Here is a 25282-nt window from a genome sequence, read left to right as displayed (position 1 = left end):
TTGCACATCCATAAAGTCTTTCTGAACACTCTTGGCTGCAACGTCATATCCTTTTCTGTCTGATGAGTTCTTTTGAGTCTCCGTCATTATGTTAGCTTCCATCCTTGTGTATCACTAAAATATATATTAAAAGTCTGATCTTTTTCTACAAACAAAATTAAAAAAACAGGATTCCATGAAACACTTAATGGTTTTTTAGTTTCCTTTTAAAGAGAAGTCTATACAGTGCTAAACTCATGCTCGCTTCATTCGTACAAAAGCATTACTGTCTGTTTTTTCCAGACTTCAATACCTGTATCACATATACTTCACAGTTTAAATATTTCCCTGCTGTTTTGCATGTTTTTAGAAGTTTTAATACAAACTTCTTATTTTATTTATAAAAGAAGAAATTAATAGATGACTAAAACTCATGATATAGCAGACATAAGTGAATGCAGACTGAAAAGAGTTTGAATACACCTCTGTAATGTAGGTATTCTTCATGTGGTAACCATTTTCAATTTTCATATTGCTGTAAAAAATCAGAGAAAGATAGTAAAAATGTTCCCAGTGAAGAAAGATTTGTGCAAATGTCAGCTGTGAGTAGATGTTGTGAATTCCGAGCAAAGTGATACAACTTCATGTCCATCTCATTTTCCTGTGAAGTAAGGGCTCATTTAAACCCTTGCCATGCAGTAACTTGTCTTTACAGTGGCTCTCCATATTCATATTTGAAATAAGCACAAACATCATGCTTTTATTCAACTCTGTCTTTTTGCAGGTGGTTAAAGAATCATGGGGCCACTTCTGCTTTTATAAATCATCTCCATCATCTGTACTATAGCTGCTTCTCCTGCTGCTCTCTTTTGATGCAGCTGGTGATGTGGAAGACAACAGTGGATCTGTTCCAAATGGTGATACTGTGTGATCCAGTAAAATTTCCTCTAGCCGTTGTTCTTCTTTTAAAGCTGCGCTGAAGGACAAATCTGTGAAGTGTGAAAGTGGATCAGAAAAGGCTGTTGATCCATCACAAACATCAGAATTTGGTCCATGTGCCAGAGACATTTGTTGAGAGTAGTCTGCAGAGTTCTCCTCTGGGTAAGACTGTTGCTTGATGACCTGGGAAGCTAAATCTACAGCACTGAGCGAAGACATGACAGGAAGACCATGTGCACGAGCCTGTATCTCTAGTTCCTAATGTTTCAAACAAAAACAATTCAATAATTATTTTGGAAAAGAAAACAGTGTCTTCAGAACTATTGCAATAAGAAGCATACCAATAGTACACACAAAAATAATAATAATGACTGAACCTCTTGTTCAGTTGTGAAAATATGTTTTAAAATATGATAATGTTTAATCTCTGATAATTTGCAGTGAGCCACATCATAGGTTGGTTTCTTTCTAATTCCACTCCTGTCATTATGTTCCTAGAAGAACATAAGAGGTAGGACAGCCTTTCTAAAACCATTGCCTATACTACTGAGCCATGTGTATGTGACAGAAAAATGTTACAACTTTCTAATTCATTATTCACAGAAGATCAGGCTTGCTATCTAGAGAAACAGAAGGTACAACACTTGATGATGCTTATGATATACAGATATATGTATATATCACCATGATGATGACTGATTACATATGTGTATGTGTGTGTGTGCGCGCGCATATATATGTACTCTAATCTTGCATTTCAAGCCAGGCAGGGCCATATTCTGATGTTTCATGTCACACAAGCAGGTGATGTGTGATATAGTATAACATAGCACAGTATACCCAAGGCATTGTAATGTGTGAAATGGCTACTAAGAGAAAATGAAAATATGGAAGAGAATTTAGTGTCCAGTATTGATTCTTGGCAGGAGAAATACACTTCCTGTGTTGTCTTTCTCAGCATATTATTTGGAAACTGTTTCTACAAATATTTCATTAACTTTCCGTGTGTTCCTCTATGTAAGGTCTAATTATCAAAGGAATTTCCTAGAAATATAAGGAATACACCCCCAATATTTATAGCAATAAATAGGGAAAACAATTCATTTTTAATAAATGGCATTTGGGGAAATATGATGATATAGATTAATAAAATTTGATGAGGGATAAGTAGCGAAACCCTTTGTAGTTCATGGCAACACTTTTATACAAACCTGAATTCGAAGTAGAAGTCTTCTGTTAGCATGCTCTAATTTCTTCTGTCTGTGTTCTAATTCTCTGGCTCTCTGTTGCTCTTTTTGTAGCCACTTGATGTACTCCACTGATGCTTTTAAAATAGTTCCTTTGTTCCAGCGCATATCACTGCAGAATGTAGAGATAACCTTTTCACAATTGTGCATGTCAGCAGAATTCATAAGAACTTACAAAATCTTTTACATTAATATGAAATAATGATTTACATGACTATTATTCACTCTTAGATATTATTGCTTCTGAATGGAAATTTTAATAGAATAGTTAAGAAGCCCTTATATAGTAAAATTAATCCCAGAATGAAAATAAGTGTCAAAAGAAAGTAATAAAGTGACTTTTTGTGGGAGAGCTAAATGCAATATCATGATTCTACCATTACAGTTTTTATATTTTTAGTGAAAATTGCTTTTATTATTAACTCTAAGATTAAAATCTATGTGCAATATTTCTGCATTAATGAACTAGGAAATATACATTACTGAGGACTTAAGCCTAAATTTTTAAAGATTATTTCGAATATACTGCTCCTTTTACCTGACTTACTAATGAGGTTGCTCTTATGCTTGTTGAGAAAAAAATGGTCTGTGCTGAATGCCACTCCTCATTGATGACAGAGCAGACAAATCACCACAGTGGCTGTAGTATGACAGAAATTCTTGATCAAGCCCGTTCACAAAGTTTGAAACAATGTACAGCAGGTTAAAGAGCATAGCTACATACAGAGTCCAACTCAAAATAAGCATCTCTCAAAAATAGAGATTAAAACTGTCCCTGATTGAGAAGACCACATTTTAACTTCCAGTTTACAAGTAGTCATATTAACAACAATGCATGTGCTCAAACCTAGCATGTGTTCAAGGACTGTCATGCATGGGAGGCCCTGGAACAAGAATGAATTTTATTGAAAATGTTGAACTTCTGATAAAGTTCCATGTTTTATAACACAGGAATGGGCACCATTGCATTAAATATAAAGATAGAAGGGTTTATCCAAATTATCCACTTCACTGCAAGAAGGCTTAGATCAAAAAGACTGACAGAGGTTCTGGTCCTACAAAACAAGCCTGAGAGGGACAAAACTGCTCTATTTAAACTGGTCTGAGAAATCTGAGAAATAACCAACTTAGGCCATTCAACTGTTCCAGGTATGTATGCTTGAGAGGAAAAACTACCACAGAACGGTTGCTATTATCACTTTAAGAGATTTTGAACCCTTTCCATGAAACTGTTGTGCTGGATGAAGTGTGGTATACAATAAGTCTACAGGTCAGTATCTGATGCAAGTACAGAATTCCTCGTGATTCTTATTTATATATTTGCTACTGTGGGCACGCGTCTGTGTGTGCATGCTTTTGTGTGTTTATCCAACATTATTTTTGACATTTCTATTCATATATACATAAACTGGTTGGTGTCTTATTAAATGACCAATATTGAAGCTAAATCTTCCCATATCTGAAAGGAAGATCTCAAAGGAAACATTTAGTATCAGATGGCAACCTTAGAAATTAATGCATCTCTCACTCCATATCTTTTCATTTGTACCAGGAGCAAATATTGAAGGACGCCTGTGCTGATTCTGCATCACAGACATTCTCCAAACGCTTTAACCCAGAGCACCATACAGCAGCCACAGGACAGCACCTTGGAGGAGCAGAGAGACGCCCTACACAGGAGTTGCACAGGGCTGGAAGAGCAGAGATATCACCCTTCGGGATGAAGGCAAATAGGGGGGAATAGCGTGGAGAAGGTGCTCGCATAACAATTGTCTCTAATGTGTCTAGCTCTGCTTAGCAGGCAGGCAAGCAGGTTCATCTATGACAGGAAGAAAAAAACCTCAGCATTTGAAAAATGGATTAAATACAAGAAAAAAATGGATTAAATCCAAGAAAAGCAATTGCATAAGGAGAATTTAGAAATTCTCAGATCAGTTACTGGTTTTCAGTTATTTCTGTGAAAAGCTAAATTTTAAATTGGATGCAAAGTTATATGAAAAATAATAAAAGTGCCATTAAGAAATTGTTTATTACTTTTTAGAGATTTCTATATCATTCTTGCCCAGTACAAAATAGAGACAAAATTTGAACTGATGAGACCCACAAAGTCATTTGAGAATCTTTTTAAAAAAGTGAGCAACCACTGTTAGTTTTAGTCATTTTATCTGAAATTGCTTTATAAAACTGGATAAAACAGTGGCATTCATAACTGTTTTGAAGCTATCTAGCTGGATATAGAATAACTAATCTTTGGAGGTGGAAGGAGTTCTTTTTATATTTTACTCTTTTATTCTCTATTCATTCCTTATTGGGTTTTTTTAAACCTACATTATTATTGTGTGTGCATTAGGCTTCAGCCCTGTAAATACTGCTACACGTGAGCAACTCTATACCTGCAGGCCTAGGTCCTGCAGGCCTGGGCGCCAGCCCAAGGAGGACTGTGTCTTTGTGTGTGTGTTAGTATAGCTACCAGCACAGTGTCAACTTATTACTTATCAGCACATTTAGATGCAACTAGTACAATAATATGACAAGCAAGTTACAGATGTATTATCTAGCTTAATTAATGGAGGTCCACCACACAACATATTTTGTATGGAAAACTAGCAAAAAAGTGAAAACTATATAGTGTTTTATTAGTCTCCAATTCTTAGTTCCTCCTGACTTTAACAGCTTAATCTCTCTACAAAACTAAAAGGCCCAGAAACTTAGTGAAACTGTCATCTGCTTAGGAGAAAAGAAACATAGCCATGAAAGAGATCTTCAGCTCTTTTCCATTAGGGTAACTCTTTTGAAGTCAAAAGAGCTTCCCCAGTTTACACAAGCTGAAGAACTGCAGGAAGGACAAGAGCACCTGATCATCTAAAATTAAAACTAATTAGCAAAAACACAGATTGCGAGCAGGTGATAGTCACAGAGTTCGTCAGTCACAGAGTTGTTACCAATAACAGATACATTAGTGAAGTTCAAACTATGTTTGCAGACCATTTCTTCCCCTTCTTCTCAGAAATTATCTTTAAACTGTGCTTGTTCAAAGAAATACCTTAAAGGACTTTGTACCTGTTTTGATGACCTGTACAATTACTAAGTGTATTCTCCTGAAAGGGCAGCAAGTTTCCATTTTCTAATAGCACCTGCTTACACAAGCTTTTCCTTTACATCAAGTTTGGAAGTCCTAGCCATGAGAGGGTGTGTCCATGGACAACACAACTTCAGACACAGATACTTTAAGCATAGAGAGAGTGAAAGCAACCCACTAATTCTTTCCAAATCATCAGGGATTCTCTCAGCATCTTGGTTCTATAAAATGACTAGAATTCTTACATGAAAGATTTTTTTTCTTGCTATTTCTGACAATTCTAGTCTGACTACCATAAAACAGTTCTTGAGTTAGCTTTTCCAGACTCTGTCACAATGTGAAGTCCTGTTAACCACCTGAAACTGGTTTCTGAAAGGTTTAACACAAAAGAACCAAGAACGGAAAAGTAGGTATATTTAAAGGAGCAGGTTGTGATTTTTTCAGAAAAATTTCACTGGGGATTTTGGATCATTTTTCATTCTATTTTAAAATTATTCTATCTAACAATTTTGCATTTATGGAGCATCTATCACTTGGATGTCTAAGTGCTGAAAATCAAACAAAAGAGACAGAGTTCTTTGCAACTTAAGAGAGCCATTAGGTTTATCTCCATTTTCTAATGCTGATGAACTTAAAATACCCATTCATTTAAGCAAGGCAATCCACACTTCTCACTATTAAATAAAAAGAGTGAAGAGAATGGAGGTTTTAAGCCAGTCAGAAGAGGGTTCCTGTGGAAGCTCTGCAGGAGCCAAATAAGTGCACCATATAACTAACAAAACAGAAGTGAAATTAAAAAAAAAAAAAAAAACACTTATAAGAAATATAAATCATTAAAGGTTTCTAAATAGCATCAAAAATGTCCTTTCTGTTCCTGAGTTTGAATGTAATCTTCTTGAAGCAAGCCATCCAGGACAGGCATGCTAACCACAATGACTCAGTTATAGTAGTATTTGCTCAATTCAATGCAAAGGCTGGTTTGCTTCACTGTCATTAGTCCAAACATCAGTAAAGTGTCTCCTTTTACAGCCAAGTCCCCACTATAAGAGGGATCTTTTCAAATCAATATATGAGGTGAAAATGCTATGTGTGATAAAATGTTACAGAGAAAATATTATAAGAAATGGTATATCTCTTTCTTCAAAGAAGAAGAGGGCAGATTGGGGGCACAGTAAGGTGTTATGAAGGAAAAAGCAAAGAATTGAAAGAGAGGGTAAGGACACTGAGTTATGATTTGGCAACACAGGACCATTCCAGAGAGAAATAATGATTTTGATGTGCTGGGCCATCAAAACAACATGGTCAAATTGATGAATTTACACTTAGGAAAAAAAAAGAAAACCTATATTTACACTTGTTCTTGTGATTAATTGAAGCTGGCACCAAGCTATAGTCAAGTTATGCTTTAACCTAAATTTTCCAAGAGTGACAGGCACATTTTGATGTCTCTTTTTTCTTAGTGCCATTTTGAAACTTTTAAACAAAGCTATTTTCAAAAACAGTACTGATTACCAGCCTTTTGAAAACAGCAGTCCTCAGAACCTGGGACGCCTAAGTTCACCTACTGCTTTTATAAACATAAACCCCTATGGCTGTCATATTGTCAAAATCATTCATGGATTTGGAGACTAAAACAAGAAAAGGTGATGCCTTCAGGATCTTTTCCTGAACCCTTTTTATAAGGCAACACCACCAAAATCAGTGAGTAAAATCCATCATCCATTTATTGGAGCAAAACTGCAGGTCCAGATCATTCATTTTAAGAAGAGTTTAAGTGTTTGGTCTAGGTATTTACATTTGGAATAAGTTCATAAACTAAATCTGAATCCAACCCAAAATACGCAACTGAAACACTTCTGCAGGCTATCAAAAATCTTAATTGGAATTTGTACCTCACCCCCATTTCTAATTGCAGCATAACTTGCTTCCATTATTGCTTTATAGCTGCAAACCAACAGTGCCATCCACTGTTTTTCTGAGTAATCTTTCAATTATTTGCCAAATAGTCTTGAATACTGAGAGGAACATGAGCAAAATTAAAACTCATCTACTAATGTGTATTTGTAGGAGATCACATGTGAGCAAAACTGTATTTAGGTGCCCAGGGTGCTTCTTATTTTAACTCAGCTGTTACACCTAAACTCTTATTAATAACAGCAACATGCCCATTTATCTAACCTTGGGTTGATGCTGTAGAACAAGCAGTCTGTGAATTCTCTCAAAAGGGTTGTGGCATGCTAACTTTCTTACTGGTGATTTCACTCAGAGTGGCTTGTCATGCCAAGCTTGTACTTATGTAAATCTCACACAGCTTTAGATTTTTATAAAAATCCTCCATATAATCAAAAGTTTTAGTCCTAAGGCGGGGAAAAAAAAGCCTGAAGTGTCAATAGCTGTTTTCATTTGAAGCAACACGCAGGTCTGCACTGACATGCAAATGATAAAGACAAAATCTGTATAACCAGTTTTATGCAAATCACAATCATACCAGTGCACAGTCTTAAAGCACTCTGACTGACATGAGAAATCTAAGGCTAAGGTCCAGCATTAAATATCACACTGAACTGTTATTGCTAATCCTGCAACAGGTTTTCCTACTGAGGGGGCTTTTTTCATACTGATGACAAATATAAGCTTTCAGGGAATGCAAGTATAGTTTAAGCAATGTGCATTTTGTGCTACTGTAAGTATATGCATTAGTATAAAATGCTATTATTATAGCAATTATAGCAATTATTATTTTTATCAGAAAAGTACCTTGCATTTCAGGACTGTTGTTTTTCCCCCCACTGAGGGGGGACTTCTGAAAAATGCTCAGTCTACGGACTCTTAAAATAATTGTTTTTGCTTAAGCCAAGAGCAGACAGCTGCAACACACATTTTGTTTTATCCCACTAGAGGGCCCTAGGGATGGAAGCATCACTCCTTCCTTTTCCAGAGATACCATACAATTGCTCCCAGGAACAGAGGGCTGGACTTTCTGGTGTTGGACTGATTTTTCCTCCCCTGGCATGGAGGTCTCTCTTTAACATCCTGGAATTACTAGATCTGCTTTCCTTTTATTATCCTTTCACATAAGATTTCCTAACAGCCACCGAAAATCTGTCAAAGATTTGATACTTCAACAGCTCGACTTGAGCCAGTGACCTGGCATAGTAGATTCTGTATCCCATTAGTCACCTTTATAGCAAGTATATGCAACCTTTTATTATTATTATTATTATTATTATTATTTAAACTATAAACATTATTACAGGAAAGACTGTTGAACTCACGGATCATTAGATTTGGGGATGAGTGTGCCAAGCTCCTTGATTCGGTAGTTAATATTGTACCTCCTTCTTCTCTCAACTGTTAAAAAGAAACAGTTACTATTTTTATGGTGAAATATTCTTGGACAAAGTCAACATCAAACATTTTAATTAGTTAAAAACAAGTCAGTCAATAGACAGAATATTCTTCCTCAAATAGAAATTCAAACATGACATTTTACATGCCTCTGACATACTCTCAAGACAAACTCCATGATCAGTATCATCTTACCCTACTTGGTAGGTTTCCCATCCCTTTACAGCTAGACTCCTAATGAATGAACTGGTCACTTTTTCCTTAGATGTGGGATAACACTTCTTTTTTGTGTAGCTTATGTACCATTTCTCCAGCCTGCTCCCAAACAGTGATCTTCCAGCTCAGAGGAGTTTTGCTGATGACTTCAATGAAAACAAAAGACAACTCATCCAGCAGTTCACATTATGTCAAAACTCCTGCTACAGCTTATGGTTAACAGCTTGGTTATCTCTTGCCTACTGTTAAAGTCTTCAGCTTCTTGCTTTGCCTTTTTCTGCTACAGCATATCAGCAGTGTAAACCACAAAGAACATAACTACAACCATATCCCTTCACTGAAGCTGAGGAAAGATTGTGTTCCAAAAAACATTTCATCCTCAGCACTTCTATTTCCTTCAGTGATGGACTGCATGAGCATATTTACAATAACTTTCAAAAGTAATAGAAAATAAAGAAAAAATGTAATTTAAATAACCAAAACTGTGTTTGCTGTATTTAAATTGATCATTCTCCTAAGATGAACTATATATGGTAAATCAGTTTATTTGTAGCTTAGTTACAAAGGAAAAAAGAAAAAATATGCACCTTAAAATTTTCTCCTTCTCTGTGCTCTCAGATGATTTTGTCAGTATAGTACTGGCTGTCCAGACTGGAGTGTGTGCCTCTCCTTTACACAAGGGCTTGTCACCTTTCTGCCTCCCATTTCACTAATTTAGAGAGAATTCACTTCTTCTTCCTCACCAGGTTTTCTCCAGCTACTTTTATATGCAGAAATATCACTTTTTCTAACAGACAGACTCAAAGAACATCTCCCATTTCTCTTTTGGGAATCAGCTTTGGTCCATGACTGGCATTGCACTGAGCCATTTCTGTTATCCCTTGCTTCTCAGAAGACCTTCTTACCTTGGGTTGACCATGCTAATTCAACTACACTCCACCAGACCAAAACTAACTCCTATAGGCCAGCTTAGAACATAAGCAGACTAGGTACATGTTCTCCTTTATCCATGTATGTAAATATGCACTTAAGGTTTGATGGCCTAATTTTGAATGGAAGTCAAAAAGCCAGTCTTTACAACTCAATAGACCTATATTAAAAAAAGTGTGCAGAGAAGGGAGGCCCAGTGGGTCTTCCTAGGCTAACTTCAACCTTCTCATTGTCATACTTGCTAACATACTACTTTCAGTTTCAGTCCCATCGCATAGATTACTTTTAGTTCTTTACCTCCTTCTATAAATAGAGATATTTTTTCTTGCTGTCTAAGTGAGGTTCTTTGGTTTGTGTGGCAGCTAGTGAATTGACTCTGCAGTTATTAGTTGATTTCAATTCAGGGAACTCCCTGGGTGTTATTTATTACACTGGTAAAGTGCTCTGCCTCAATGGGATGTATTAGCTTGTCTTACTCTCTTTAGAAAGAGGAATTTCACTCAACAGATTAAAGTGTCTTAGTTTTTCCAGTCGTGACTCACATATTCAGTAGACAGGATTATAGTCCATGTGAGTGTATTATTAAGTGATCCCTCATACCCCATGGGCACCAATATACTCTAATTCTTAGGAGAACACAACGTACAAAAGCACATTGCAACCAAACAGTAAAAAATATATATATATAATTTATGCTGGCAAAAAAACTATGGGGCAAAAAGAGTTAAATATATAGTCATATATCTTAATAACTATTGTTTAGTTAATATTTACAGAGTAGAAAAGCTCTTCAAGAGAGACTGATAAAAAGAAAAAAAAAGCCAACTAAACACTTGCTATGAAACAAGGCAAAGAAAAAATTGTCTTTCTAACCTCCCTTTCAGGGTTTGGTTGAGGAGCTAACCACTTAAAGGGAATAATTTTCTAGCTCCTCCTTGGAGATAGAAGAATATTTCTGCTTCAAACTGTAAAATGGGGACCTTAAATCAACCCAAAACATGAATGCTGGTGTAACTCTAATCATGCTCTGAAATTTGATTTTTCAGACCATAAAAACATAGTAGCAGGAGGTGATATAAGAGGAAATTCATTAAAATAGGCAAAATATTTTGAAAAGAAAAAAGTAAAAGAAAGCAATTTAGCTCAAGGAAGAAAGCTGTGTGTTTGCAGACTGAGTTCAACTTAATTACCCAATCAAGATGTTGATCAAGAACAAGAGCAGAGACATAGTAGCTAATGTATATTATTTTAATATTCTCCATATATTCTCCATACCATATATGAACATATACTCACTGAGATTGTGGTTATCCTTTTTTTGTCTCTCCTTTGCCATTGCTCGTGTATCTGCTTCTGACAGAAAGTAATATTTATTAAAACAGTCCTTAAGTTGCAATTCCAGCCCTCCTTTCACCTTTTCAAAATGGTCTTCTGTAACTAAGAGCAGGCTTTTAGTCTATACCTTTATTATTCTTTTTGTTATTACACCAGATCATAAGCAAATCTATATTCTACCAGTACTAAATTTTTAAGCAGGTCTGGCAGGTTGCTTAAGTTTTTATTATTGCATGTTTTTTATTTAAACATGCAGAAATGCTATGTATTTTTCTCCAATTTGCTGTACTTCACATCAGGATAAAACTTACAATACACCAAAATGAATCTGGATTTGTATATCCCACAATGCAAGAGTTAATCAGATTTCTAGATATTTGTATTGAACAAACTCACTGTTTCCTCTGAGTGACACTAATAAACTGTACATGGTTGTTAGCATTCTTTGGATTAATTGAATGTAACTTTTAAAGTTGTTGATCCACCAGTGTAGATTTACCTTGAATAGCCTTATTGTAAGCTTTTAAAAGAGTCATTTGTTCTACCCTGGAACAAATTTAATGGATGATAATTTATTTATATCGTTGATCAGGAGCCAACATGTGGAAGACTCCACTACATTTCCTAAAATAATTAGTCCTATTAGAAGCATGATATTCATTTAAAAAAAAAAAAATCACAGGGCAAGCGTTGTTTTTCAATTGTTAAAGTAGAGAATAGAAAGAAAACATTTCTCCTTGATCTTTGTTCCTCTCCTTCACTGAAACAGTACAAACATTGCACAATTCTCAGGCAATGATTATGGAGAAGATCTATTTCATGGGCAAGATTTATTCAGCTTATATGATAAATACCATCACTTTTGAAATTATAAAATACTAAAATATCAGGGTTATTTTACCTGTGAGTTCCCTTTTTACAGGTAGAGTAGCTGGGCAAGAAGCATTTGTGAGACCCATATTAGCTGGTGCCATTCCCTGGTCACTGCTATATACATCCAAAATGCTGCTAGATAGCTTAAGAGGAAGGGGGAGGAAAGAAGAAGAACAAAAAAAATCAGACTAAGTTAAAGGTTTAAAAGATTAAAACATTGTAAATACAAAGAGCAAACTTCTTTGAATATGAATCTGATGTTCTTCAGTATGAGCTACATGCATGTGTCTAAAGGGAAAATTTGCCCTTATCTAGAATTAAGTAAAATTAGAAGTGAAGGGTCAAAGTCTGCTATTATTTCATAAGCAGATTTCTAACTGACATTCATACGGGTTTTGTATGCAGAGTGATGACAAGATGTGGCCCCTAGTGTCTGTTTTTGAATTAATTCTATAGCAGATTTTCCAATAGCAGGTTTACCACAACTACACTTCAAACATGAATTAAGTTGAAAGGAAAAATAACCTTGCTGGTCTTAAGCTACTCCCCAATGATTTTTTAACCACATCACCGAACTCTGAACTGGTACTTCATACCGTTTATGTTTTAACAATATAAAAATTCAGTGACCTAGTTAGATGTGATAGTTAAAATTGGGGTGGACAGAACATCAAAGAATAAGCTTTAATTAAAAAAACTGTGCTGTAGTCAGGATAGACCGCATAACCTAATGGTTTTAATAGGCATATCATATATAATCATGTATAACATTATCTTTATTTCCTTTCCAAAATGTAATATATTATTTATATATTATAAACATTATTTAAACAAACCCACAGAATGTCCTAAAAGAGAAGTAAGGCTAAAGTATATTTCTATGGTTTCCACACAATAGCCCAAGCCTCTTACTTGAATAATTTTACACATCAAATATAATGTTTAAAATATGTAGAAGTTTAGTAATGAACAGTTTAGGCTCTGCTCAGTTTTTATGATTGTATAGCTAACCTTTCCTCACTGATCACTGATGATATCTTATGTATTGCTGTATGTTCATGTGAAAACAACTCTATAAAAAGAGTACAAGTTCAGATTCACAAACAAGAACATAAAAGAGAATATGAATGTAAAGCAACATATTTTTGCATTTTATGATGCATACAATCTTTGTGTAGAACAATTTCTTTCACTCTAGGACAACAAACAAGGACTCAGATACTGAGTTTGGGTCAGTCTGGTCCAGTAAAAAGTAGAGTAGGGAAAAAAATATACCTATAACAAAAGTAATATCTCACAGCTGAGAGAACGAGGAGCAAAAGCAAAAAGCTTGTTCTAACTTTGACTAACTGATAAGAAGAAAAGAAGAACTGGTTAAGAAATTTAACATGCATTACTGAAACCTGGGGGGATCTTTAGCATACAACTCATCTAGTTATTACTTATTTAAATAATGTTTGCTGTGGTTAGAAAAGCAGGCAATAGGTTAAAAAATGTAATTATTTTTGTTAACAATGATCTTGAACTTTAACACATTCATTATGGATGTATGCACTCTCTGACAATGCCAGTTTATGATGTATAAAATGATTTCAGCAATGTTTTGAAGTTGTATTTTCTGAAGTATTGCTCATACTGATGTTTGGTATGAACAAACTAAGTTCATCCTAACCAGTCATGTATATACTTGGCTTCTTAAAGGTAGTCATTTTCCAAGGGTGAGAAAAAATTGTGGATGAAACTACTGACTTCAGATATAAAAGTACCTGTTGAAATTAGGAGTTACTTAAGAAAGCTTTATTAAGTGACAAGACCAACTTTTCTACTGAAGATAGAAGATGACTCCAGATAGACCGTATTACTGCTTCAGGGGTGAATGAAAGGTATGCATCAGAAATTTAAAAAAAAAAAAAAAAAGGGAAAAAGGAAATACCTAACAATCCATGCATACAATAAAAGAATGATTTGCATAGTGTGAAACTGTCCGATGGCAGTTTTTCCTATATTTTTATATTAAATCTGCAATTGTAAATAAGCTTTGTTTTCAAAGAGGAAAAAAAAATCATCTTTAGTACTAAATTATCTGAGCATCTAGTTTGCATTAAATTCTTATAATAACTCAGAATGGAATGAAACTGTCAAGACTCTTTTTGGATACACATGAATAATATGCCCACTTTTTAATTAATTTATGGAGACGCCTATTACTTAAGACAACTGAGAATTCTTAAATACTATTAGAAATCACCATGCCAAGTCAGTTTTGAAAATCTGCTTAAATATTTGATCTCTCAATGAAAATACTTTTTTAAAGAATGTTCGGAATTCAGTTGAGTATTACTCAAGAATAGGCTATGTTTAATGTGTAGGATTTGAAAGCTAAGCACATTCCCACATAAAGTACCTTTGTTTCATTCCTGGGTAGTGAACTGACAAGTATTACAGTATTCACTACAGCTTTAACTTTGCATTTTCTTTGTTCCAGTGATAGCATAACTATATTTTAAGAGTTAACTCATATTAGCTCTAGACACATATTCAAGGACTTCCTACATTAATGTAAGTGAATTTGGCTTACTGAAATGATATGAAAACATAGATTTCATATTCAGCACTGATTCAAAGACTTGAGAGTCAATGTGACTCCTATACTGATCGCTGTGAATTTTGGATCAAGCCATCATTTGGATAGTCTACTGTTTTCATGAAACCCTAGGAAACAGTAACCACAGAAAATAATATAATAATCTCATAAATAATCTAACAAATGAGAAACGGATATGTATCTTTTATATCATGTTATGTATGTTTCACACAGTTGTGTAGGTGAGTTCAGTAACTTGCACCAAACTGGTAATAAATGTTTTAATTTGTAAGGTTATCAGTACTGTTGTTGAAAACAATCTCTAAATGACAGATTGAGATGAATGACACAAACACATGAGATACATTGACAATCTCTTCAACTTTTCAAGCAGTATATCATCTTTGTCATCTAAATATAGTTAAATCTCTGTAGTCTCTTCACAAAGGCATGAATTAAAATGACAGGGCCCAACTCCAAAAGAAAAATGTTATGAAAGTCCAATTGGAAGTCAATGAAAAAATAACACCAACAAGATACCTGAAAGTTCAAAAGCAGCTAAAGATTCCAAAACACCTTTCTGATGACAGCCAGGGTGGGTAAACTCAACTTAAAGTTGTGAGCAGACATTTCAGCTGAATTAGATTGCACAGTTGATGAAGGTGATTTATCTAATTCAACTAACTTTGCCTGGAGTGATAAGAAGAATTCATATGACTCCTTCCTGTCAGCACAACTGCTGGAGCAGGAGCATCCAGCACACCTAAATCTCTAAGTGCATATCTGTCCGTAGTTTATGTCTGGCTAAATTAATTCTTCCATTAAGCAGCAAAAGGTGTGAAATATTTTCCCAAAGCTCCCACATCAACTTTGTTTCACACAGATGGTCTCCAGCATTTTTCCCCTCATCATTCAGCAATTTTTATTACTCATAGGAAAGCAGGATCATAATTCCATGTGGATGATGAAAATGAAACCCAAGCCCAGGTCGTCCATCCACTGATGGTAACAATCTTATAAGCTCACTAATTAAAATTATTCACAAGTGTTAATCACCAAGCATGTCAAAACCAGCCTTCTGCCACTCCACTTGAGAGAAACCATGGTCTTATGTTAATTGTCCTAAATTATTCTCCAGAACTTGAACATCAGAGGACAAACCTATTCAAGAGTACTGTCACAAAAGTCCAACAAACTTTGCCCTCATTCATCTATCCAAAAGCATTAATTTCTGGGCTACAGAATTGTGTGCCTTCTTGCTCCATCTTTCTGTTTGAAGCTTTCTTTTGGCACAGATATGAAAAATACGACCACTTTTAAAAATCCATAGGTAAGCTAGTCTTCGGGAATGGAGAACTGTAGGTTTGAACTTCCTCAGGTCTTTCATTGTCTCAATCAGTGCACTGAACAAATTGGATGACAGAATAAATAGCTTTTTCATCTGGCCATAGAAGAGACACATGAAAGAAGGTTCTTCTCTTCTTGCCTACTTACTGTCCTGGCTTAGGTTTTCTATCTCCCTTCAGCGTTAGTCTAGGTGATTCTACTCAGTACAAAGGGAGTTGTTCCAGTTTCATTGTAAAGTGCTTCTTTCTTCCTGAACATTTAGTAGAAAACCCAAATGTAAGGCATTACTGTAACGGCCTCTATGATGGATAAGAGGCTTCTTTGTGGACAGAGAGATCAGTGATCTCACTTTGAGACACTGTCTTCATTCTCAGTTAACTGGCACAGCATTTACATGCTTACAGAAGGGCAAAGTGCTTATACAGCACCAGCAAATTAGACTACCTAGTTGCAGTCACTTTGTTCCTACAGAAATAGTTACACACAGAAAAACCTGCTATGAACTTGTGTGGATGGAATAAGTCACAATATCATGATTCAGAATCAACAGAAGTAATAGGTGGTGGTTCATCTGACCTGTCTTGGACACTTGCAATGAGCTGAATCACCCCTATTTCTTCTTATTGACTCTAAAGGAAGCCTCAGGTGACTGTTCCAGGCTTTGCACACACACCTTCCATTTCTAAACCTCACTATACTTTTAATAAGAAAATTTCTGAATAAAGCCTTATTTTAAAAATCATATGAGAACAACAAAGCAAAACAGACTAGATCTTTCTTGAAAAGTATTCGCCTTTCTGCTTATAAGGGAGTTAAATATGCAGAGCCAAAAATTTAACAATGTATTTTGTTGAAACTCTCTACCTGAATTTGCCCTGAGTTGATATCAAGCATGGAAAATTCCAAGGCATTTGCTTGCTAATGTTATACAGCTTTGAGAAAGAGGTTCAAATAAAAATTGGTTAATTTTGCTAAGGTAGAGAAATGAGGTAAGAAATTTTTTTGTCTGTCAAAGCAGGGAGCTATTTTAGAAATGTAGACATCTGGGAAATAATTTTTAAATTACAAAATTAAAAAATCTATCACAATATATTATAGAAATTATGTGTCAAAATATATTTAGCCATTTTGATGTGCATTAAGACTCCATATACCATAATGCAATTTATTTCTTACACAGCCATGTATGCAGCAGGTAAAGTTTTTGCAGTATTGTGGCTTCAAAGAGCTTTCAGTTCTACATTACAGGATAAATATATACATTGACATGATCTTACAAGGAATCCAATACAATCTTACTAAAAGTAAAAATCATTTGCAATGGCATAATTATATGTTATGTGTATGATAATGATCTTATTCCGTTATATAGCACTGTCAAACTTGATGAATCTCAGAGCACTTTAAAAATGTAACTAAGTATGCTGCATCAGAAGCATGCGCTTGCTTTCAGTTTAGATATGTATACCTGGTGGCTGATGTGGAAACATAGACATTTGGGTATGAAAATGTAGAAATCCCAGGAAAGAATCTTCCAGTCATCATAAGATGCATTGGTACACGTTTGTGTTGTTTCTGAGAAGCCCTTTTAAGTCACATCATTTTCTACCTTTCCATTCACTATATATACATATATTTATATATGCATGACTGAGAATTTAGATGCAAGTAGCTTGTAAGGGGCGAGCACACACATATTAAAAATAGCAGTCTATAATTAGTCATTTTTCTTGCTTCTAATATGCAGCCAGCTTTGGACAAAAGATTAACAACCTTTAACATAGCAAATAGTCAAGTGGGAACAGCCAGTGACAATGTGGTGCTGGAAGAGAATAATACTATATCTAATTAAAACTTCAAGAAGAATTAAGGAAAGCAGACTGTAATTAACCAAGTTAGCATTTGGCAAGGACACTGGGGTTGACACTCTTCCTTTTGTATAATGTGTCACAGGCTCTTTAATGCCTGTGTCAGAAGACTGGAACATGAGAATTTACATTCATGGGGCTCAATCCTGGAAGATGCTCAGCTTCGAAGCGTAGATCAATTAAAGGCATACTTCAGCTCAAGTATCTGAACAAGTGCCTGGCTTAAGCTGAGCAGCACCTTGCAGGATGTAGCATTCTCAGAAACACAGCCTGGCACCTTTGGGTGCTGTTGCTGGCGCTGTCCAGCACAAGTACTGGAAAGGCCTCATCCTGAAGCGCTTGTTATATTTAATAATTGGGTCTGAACTGCTGTGTAGGCAAGCCTCTAAGGTAAAATATTAAGGGTTCATTTCTCACACAGATAATTGGCAATGGACAACAATGATCACAAAAAATTAGCAGTCTGTAATACCAAGTCATGTCCTTTCTAAAGGAAAACATTACTAGGCCATGAAAACTCTCTCCTAATTTAGGGAAAGAATGTGATATCCCAGATCCCACAGCATAGTAGCTATTAGTAAACATCATTTAATTTCAAGTGAGACACAAACCAAATAACATTTCCATCTCTTCCAGGAACATATAAGAAAGATTATTAATAAGATAATAAAATATAGAAATGAGGATTGGCTGTGCCTATTCACCTGTAGTCCATAGGCAGCTATATGTAATGATAAAGTCTTCACTTACATGATCAAATACTATTTTAACTCTTTTTCCATACTGCCTAATCTTTGTGCAATTTGTTTGTATTGCAGTCTGTATTGCAGTTTGTATTCAAGTCTGTCAGGATCACGGCTCAATCACAGTCAGTATTGCACAGATAGAAAATAACAGTTCAACCATGTTCCAAAGTCAGCTAGCTTTTTCTTAATTTAAAAATTATGCTGACTATGATAATGCTCAGTCTAGACACAGAGGCCCAGGACTAGAAAGTATTTCCTGGGTATTGAGCTCAATTATCACAGCATCACATAATCCATTTCATAAACCAATCATGCTTCATCTTAAAACCAAATAGGTTTTGCATCTCCAATATTTTTATTTGGAGCATGTTCCAGAATTTGTATGATCTTAAATGCCTGTTAAAAAGCCTTCTTTTCACTTCCATTCCTAAACAGATTTTATTTTGTTTTTGTGCTCCTTTAGCTTATATAGTTCATTTTCAGCCTCTCAGTGCAATTACTGTGAGTGGCCATAGTTCCCTTAAGCCTTTGTTTCGCAAAAGTGAACAGGCCATACTCTTTCAGCCAGACATTTCATGCTATGAATTATCTGCAAAGTCCTCTCTCTACCTTTCCTGCTCTGAGTTAGTGTTTTGGAAGGTGGATGCCTTTAATTGTTTACAGCATTCTAAAAGTTTTCTTCCCAGTGAATTCTGCAGTGGATATTTCCCTGTGCCTCCTGGAAATATCTCTCTTGATGGATTCTAAGATCATATTTATCTCTTTTTTGCATTCCCATCATTTTGATGGCTTATAGTCATCCTCTGAGAAACTAATATACCCAGATCTTTCTCTGTCATCTCCAATTAATGAGCTCTCAGCTTACTGCAGACATTCTTGTTATTAGTATTTAAATGAATGACCTTGCACTCAGTACTATTACATTCCTTCCATTTATACTGTTCTGTCATCACAGTCATATAATTCTTCCTCTATGATATCCTGATCCTCCTTTGTATTGACAATGTTTTCTACTTTTGTTAACTCAATAAATTTCATCAGAATGCACATATCTTTTGTACCAAGGTCAGTAATCAAAATATTAAATAAACTGAGGCTGAAGATTGATTCTTGACTCCAGCCATGTACTTTTCTTTCAACAAAATCATTGCCTTCTCTTTTGCCAGCCCTTTACCCTGAAAAGAATCCTGCTCAGTTACCTTCTTCAAAATCTCCACTGCATTTTACTCATCTATTCTCATAAAAGAAGGCTCAAATCAACAAACTCTGGATGTGCAAGACTAGCTAGAAAGAATAATTCAAGTAGCAAACAGATTTCCATATCTCCAAAAGGATATCACTAATCACTGAAGTGATGGAGGATATGTACATTTGTAAATAACAGACACCTTTCAAGTAAACAGTTACCTAGAATAGCTAAACCTAGGATAGCAAGAGTTTTTGAACCTAAAGTCTCTGGACTGCCCTGACATGTTCACCAGATAGCCCTCTTTCTCTTGAGAGACCTGGGATCAGGAACCTGTTGGTGGAAGCTCATTTCCAGCTACCATTTCTCCCAAGGTCTCCTCAGTTCTCCATTGTCACATAACAGACACAAGACCAGGCATGTGACAAGAACGGCAAGATGCCCTGGGAAAGGCAGACATCAGGAGCAGGCTGCCTCTACCAGAAGTCTTCGTTCTGCCCAGGTCTGAGGAGGCTATGGAAAAGAAAGCAAGTAGGAAAGAAGCTTCATGAATTGTCCTGCTAGCAGAAACTTCCTCTGCAATCCTCTTTCCAGGGTTGTTCCAAGGCAAGGAGTGGGCTGTGAGTACGAAAGTTTGCATACCTAGTTCAGTCATGCATAAGAAGGTCAGGAAGCATCATAACAATTGCAGGCATGCAGCGTACTAAATGTCTACACCCATTATTTTTTCTTATTTTTTTGTTATTACAGTATTACCAATCCAAATTTATCTTAGTGGCTTGTTTCTAATGAACTATAATGAATTTTTGCATTTTTAAAGCATATTACTTTTCTTCAGTACATCTTAAGTCTTTGAATTTTAAAAGGGCATCATTTTCTTGGCATCCCCTAAATATTTGTGCTTTGAATTTAGTATAAATCCATTGTTATTTCACTGCAATGTTACTACTATTGCAGAAATTCAGATTTACCTGCCAAAGAAGCAGCACGTAAGGTGATTTTAGAGCGATCCATGTTCTTTTGCTGTGTACCACTCACACGTCAAGCATAATGGAAGCTCATACTTTTGCTAATACTTGGTGAATTGCTAAGTGAAACTGGTTCTGTAGATTGCAGTCTGAATAGATTCATTGATTTGTCTGTATTAGGTTTTAAATTAGCCTCAGATCTTACTGGTAGTGAGGGAGGCAGAGGATGGTACCCCAGTCTACCCAAAATGGAGTCTTGGCTGGTGGAGGTGTATACTCAGATCCAAGAGTGGAGTATCCAAGTTTCCAAAGATAAGGTGTTGTGGGGGAGAAAAGCTAATTGTGATTGCAGTGATGTGGACTACAGGTTTTACAAATGAAAGAAAAGGTAAATGGTCCTGTTGTAATTAAAACACAAAATAATTATGACATATTTGGAAATAAATGGTCTTTAATACTAACTAATAACCAAATATTTCAGTTCATTTTTTTATTATCTAAAGAGAACAGCAGAAAAGCAAATGCTTCCCTTTTCAGTCTTGTTTTGCTTAGAACAAATTGTATCTCCTTTTATATTTATCCTTAACATGGTTCATAATTACACACTCCTCAACCAGGGACTTAATGTTCAGATAGATTATATTACATTTTATATATTATGTATGAAAACTGGTTCATTTTTTATCTTCAAATAATGATCATCAAGTTAGTTCATTATTCACCAGAGAAAAATGAACTCTGTTCAGATTCCCAGTTACAGTACATTCCTGCCCCAATCATATATAGAGAGTCCATTGTCTAGATAAATGTCTGGTCAAATATGACCAAGCAAAGGAATTTGCTGGAGAATCCACTTTTGCTGGAGAGTTCTGTTCTTCTAGTTATGATCTTTTAATAATATGATTTTAGCTGTTCTTGGCTTTTCTGGTTACAAGGATAACTTAACAGATGTGGACCAAAAGTGAAGTGATGTTGTGATACTGCAAGAAGCCAGGTGGCAGCTAGAAATAAAACATCACAGGAGTACTGTTCCAATTGTCTCCAAGGTCTGAAACCTAAAAATGGCAATTTAAATAACACTGTTATCTGTTTTACAACTATTATTTCAGCAGTAAAACCAGCTAATGCACTAATTTCTGGTCCCAAACAACTTCTTGCCTACCATCTGTAACTGTATGTACCAGATCATTCAAATTCTATTCCTGAACAAATGTCAGCACAAAAACTTCAAACAAGTGAAAAATTGATGCTGAGGTACAAGTATAAAGCAGAGTTATTGCAGAATATGAAGATTGGGCTTTTTCTCTTAAATACAGATGCTAACTCTAATATTAGTATTTATATCATATCATAGACTTTATATATTCTCTTACGTTTCATGTATCACCTCAGTATCTGAAAACTTTTCACTAAGGTATTTAATGATTTCTGTGATCTGGTGTGTTCAGATGGATTATCATGTGACATACAGAGTTTTGCTTTGATTTGAATTCCCTTCTGTAATAATTGACTTTAGATATAAACAAAAGTGTTTATTTATAGTGTAAATATAAATGCATTGTGAAATACTTTATAAAATACTCTATAAGCATACAGTAAACGAAAGCTGTGGAGAGGGAGGTGCTAAGAAATGCTAGGATATTTTGCAGTTTATTTCTCAAAATGGCCTTTAAGAAATATTTGTGTTTTCCACAAATTAGCTTTGTGTTACACTAAAAACCTTGACTGTGCCTGGAGAACAAAGTTAGTGGCTACTATTGTTGTCTCTGAGTCTACAAATCTTCTACGTAATCCAGATTAGTTCCAGAAGCAACTATCTCCTATACATTACAGACCCAAATTTTCACCTAATCAACCCAGTCTTCTTGAAGACAAGCTTAATGTAGCCTTCTCTATCTGGCATCTCTACTGCAGCTCTCACTTTACTATATACAGAAAAGAAGACATGAGACATGTAGCAGCAGCTGTGTCATTAGGCTTCAGGATAAGATGGAATATACTTGGTGATCACAAACAGCAGGAATTTACTTGCAGATCCTGCAAACTTAGAATTAGTGAGGACTACCAAGACATTGAATGCATTTATTATCTGCCAACAAAGGCAAACTGCAACATGACAATACACATTAAAAATCCTTTCCTTTGTCCATCAGCTCAGGATCTACTCCAAAATGCTAATCCTTATATTTTTAGACACTGTGATTTGTTGGATGTTGGGGTTACCTATGGTGAAGAAGTGATAAAGCTCTGTTTTTATAGCCTTCATTCGTATCTTTTGTTTGCCTGTCCCTAAGGGCTGTGATACATTCAACTAAATACAGACATCCACAGCGTGGACTTCAGTATTAAGTGACTGGTTTAGATTCCCCTTATACTTAAGGGAGGAAACAGAAAATTCTTCAGTGTAACTCACTTCATACTGAACTTGACATCTAAAATCAGTCAGATAAATCTCAGGCTAAAATTGCCTCTTTATAGTAAATGAAGACAAAAAGAACTTAGAGTGAAGAGTTCAGATGCAGATGAAGAAACTAGATGAAGGTAGTCTAAGATCAAATGAGGGGAATTCAACTCCATGTGTTAAGCTAAATGTTGATAATGTGTCGAGGTTGATTAAATGTATAGAAAGGATTGCTATTTGGCTACCTCACTAGCCATTCAGGCACGTTACATGGATTTAGAGACCTGGAGCTATGTAAAAGTGGACCCATATTTCTTCTCCTGGACCAAATGCATTGTATGCTGTATGCTATGAAGACCTTTACTACAGCATGAAGTAAATTGCAAACGCTTATTCCCAACCTATCTGGAGTAAATCAAGCATGCAAGAGGGCCATACACTGCCCATTTCATTCAGAGATTGCTGCTTCAAACTGCTATAATGTGTAAAAGGCTGATAACAAACATTATTTGGCATCCGTATTACATTCAAAACAACAGTGGAAGTGATATCAGAAGACATCTCCACCTGGTACAGAAAACAGTTCTCAGGAGTTCTAAACTTGTGCATTTCGTTGTTAGTTTTCTGCAGCTGAAAGGTACAATTTCCTATCTTATTTTACTGATCCTGAGATTAGTAGCTCGTGATCCACATATAGTGCACATCCTTACCTTTATACTATTGAAGAAAGACAAAGAAAATATTTGCTCACCAGTTTTATTTTTGAGGAGTCTATTATTTCCACAATAGCTACAGATTGTTCTTTCTCCTTCATTTTTCTTTTTCATTAAACTTGTAAACAATACCAGGGAGTGCTAGGCAGAAGCTTATATACTCAGGTGAACTTTGATTCTTCCTTGGACTTTAAGACTAATCTAGTGTAGAATGTGATTGACAAAGCATTTTCATTGATGTTGTGCAGTTTTTTCAAGTTACCCAACCTAAGCAAATGAGATGATTGTTAATATTTACACTGCCCTTCTCTGGAATGGTTTTGAACTTTAGCAGTTTTTATAAACTTTAAAAAATTGCCATATGACATCACTATTCACTGAATAAAACATACTCACATGATTATGCAGCAGAGGGCTGCCTAGTTCAGCAATACTATATGCATCCCTAAAGGAACCTGCTTTTACTTCATGACTGAATAATCATAGCAATTATTAAATAAAATACTTAGGAGGATATCTACTTCAATTTCTCTTTTTCTGTATGATTTCTGGGAGTGGGACAAACAGCAATTTTTGTAATCCATCCAAATACCAAATGGTAGCCATCAGTACTTGACAAATAATTAATACAAATACAAATTATTAATGACATGATGAGAAACTGTGACCTCAGAGACCTTGCAATAGCAGTGAGATTTTTCCAGACAGACAGCATTTTGCTTTTATCAATAAATACTGTCTGCATAAAACCAAATGCAGTGTTAACAGATTTAATGAGAACTTTATACCAGCTGTATTTAACAGAATCTTAAAAATTAGAGATGGAAAAGATCTATCCTGTTCTCTAGTCCACGCCTGTGCAACACAAGATTGTTTCAAATGTCAAAATTGCTGACAAATAAAAGCAAGCCACCAGCCAACTAAGAATTTTCTCAGTTAGCTGCTTTCTTGCAAGAATGACAGAGGTGAAGTAATCCTGACAGACTTGACTCTGAATCGGAGTGGAAGCAGATTGTAGCTACCTATCTTAGTGAAATAATGCACTGTGAATGTATGCAATAAAGTATGCAAGTAATGTAAAAGTGAAGCAGTGAAACTTTGCAGGACCCCTAAAGAGGTGCCCTACTGCAGCACAATGCCTCAGCACCACACTGTGCTACCTGCTGGGCTGCTTTTCCCCATGTCACGCCGGCCTTCAGGCCTCATCTTTTCTGTTTAGTGGCTAATGAAACCTCTGTCTTTCAGCATGCCCAGATGCTTTTGCTTTCTCTGTCTGTTAGTGATTCCTCCAGCTCACAGTCCTCTCACTCGGTTACGAATGAGCAAATATGAAAGCAGAAAGTGAGTTAGTGAGGCAGCAACTAGGGGCCACTATCATTACGAGCACAGGCCTGGCAATTGAGGGAGAACCTGCCTGCACTTTGTCGATAACGTAAGGTTGAACCTGACACTATCACTGCTTTGCACTGAACATTACTATTCAATATAATAATCTAATATTGTGTAAATATTGCCTAATTAAT

General features: G+C 35.6%; 1 protein-coding gene across 1 annotated transcript in view; it reads right to left on the bottom strand.

The window, feature by feature from the left end:
* Positions 1-467: 467 nt before the first annotated feature.
* TFEC (transcription factor EC) overlaps positions 468-25282 on the bottom strand; it is a 91190-nt gene continuing 66375 nt past the window's right edge. Inside the window, exons 4-8 of the mRNA XM_026064504.1 lie at positions 11975-12089; positions 11035-11091; positions 8520-8595; positions 2130-2277; positions 468-1176 (exon numbers count right to left, since the gene is read on the bottom strand). Of these exons, the coding sequence (XP_025920289.1) occupies positions 796-1176; positions 2130-2277; positions 8520-8595; positions 11035-11091; positions 11975-12089 (777 nt within the window). The 3' untranslated portion in view covers positions 468-795. The remainder of the gene's footprint in view (positions 1177-2129; positions 2278-8519; positions 8596-11034; positions 11092-11974; positions 12090-25282) is intronic.

Source organism: Apteryx rowi, unplaced genomic scaffold (genome assembly GCF_003343035.1).
Source record: "Apteryx rowi isolate R43461 unplaced genomic scaffold, aptRow1 scaffold_219, whole genome shotgun sequence".
In the NCBI taxonomy this organism is placed as follows: Eukaryota; Metazoa; Chordata; class Aves; order Apterygiformes; family Apterygidae; genus Apteryx; species Apteryx rowi.
The sequence above is the reverse complement of the archived record's forward strand: the minus strand, read 5'-3'. Positions and strand labels throughout refer to the sequence as shown.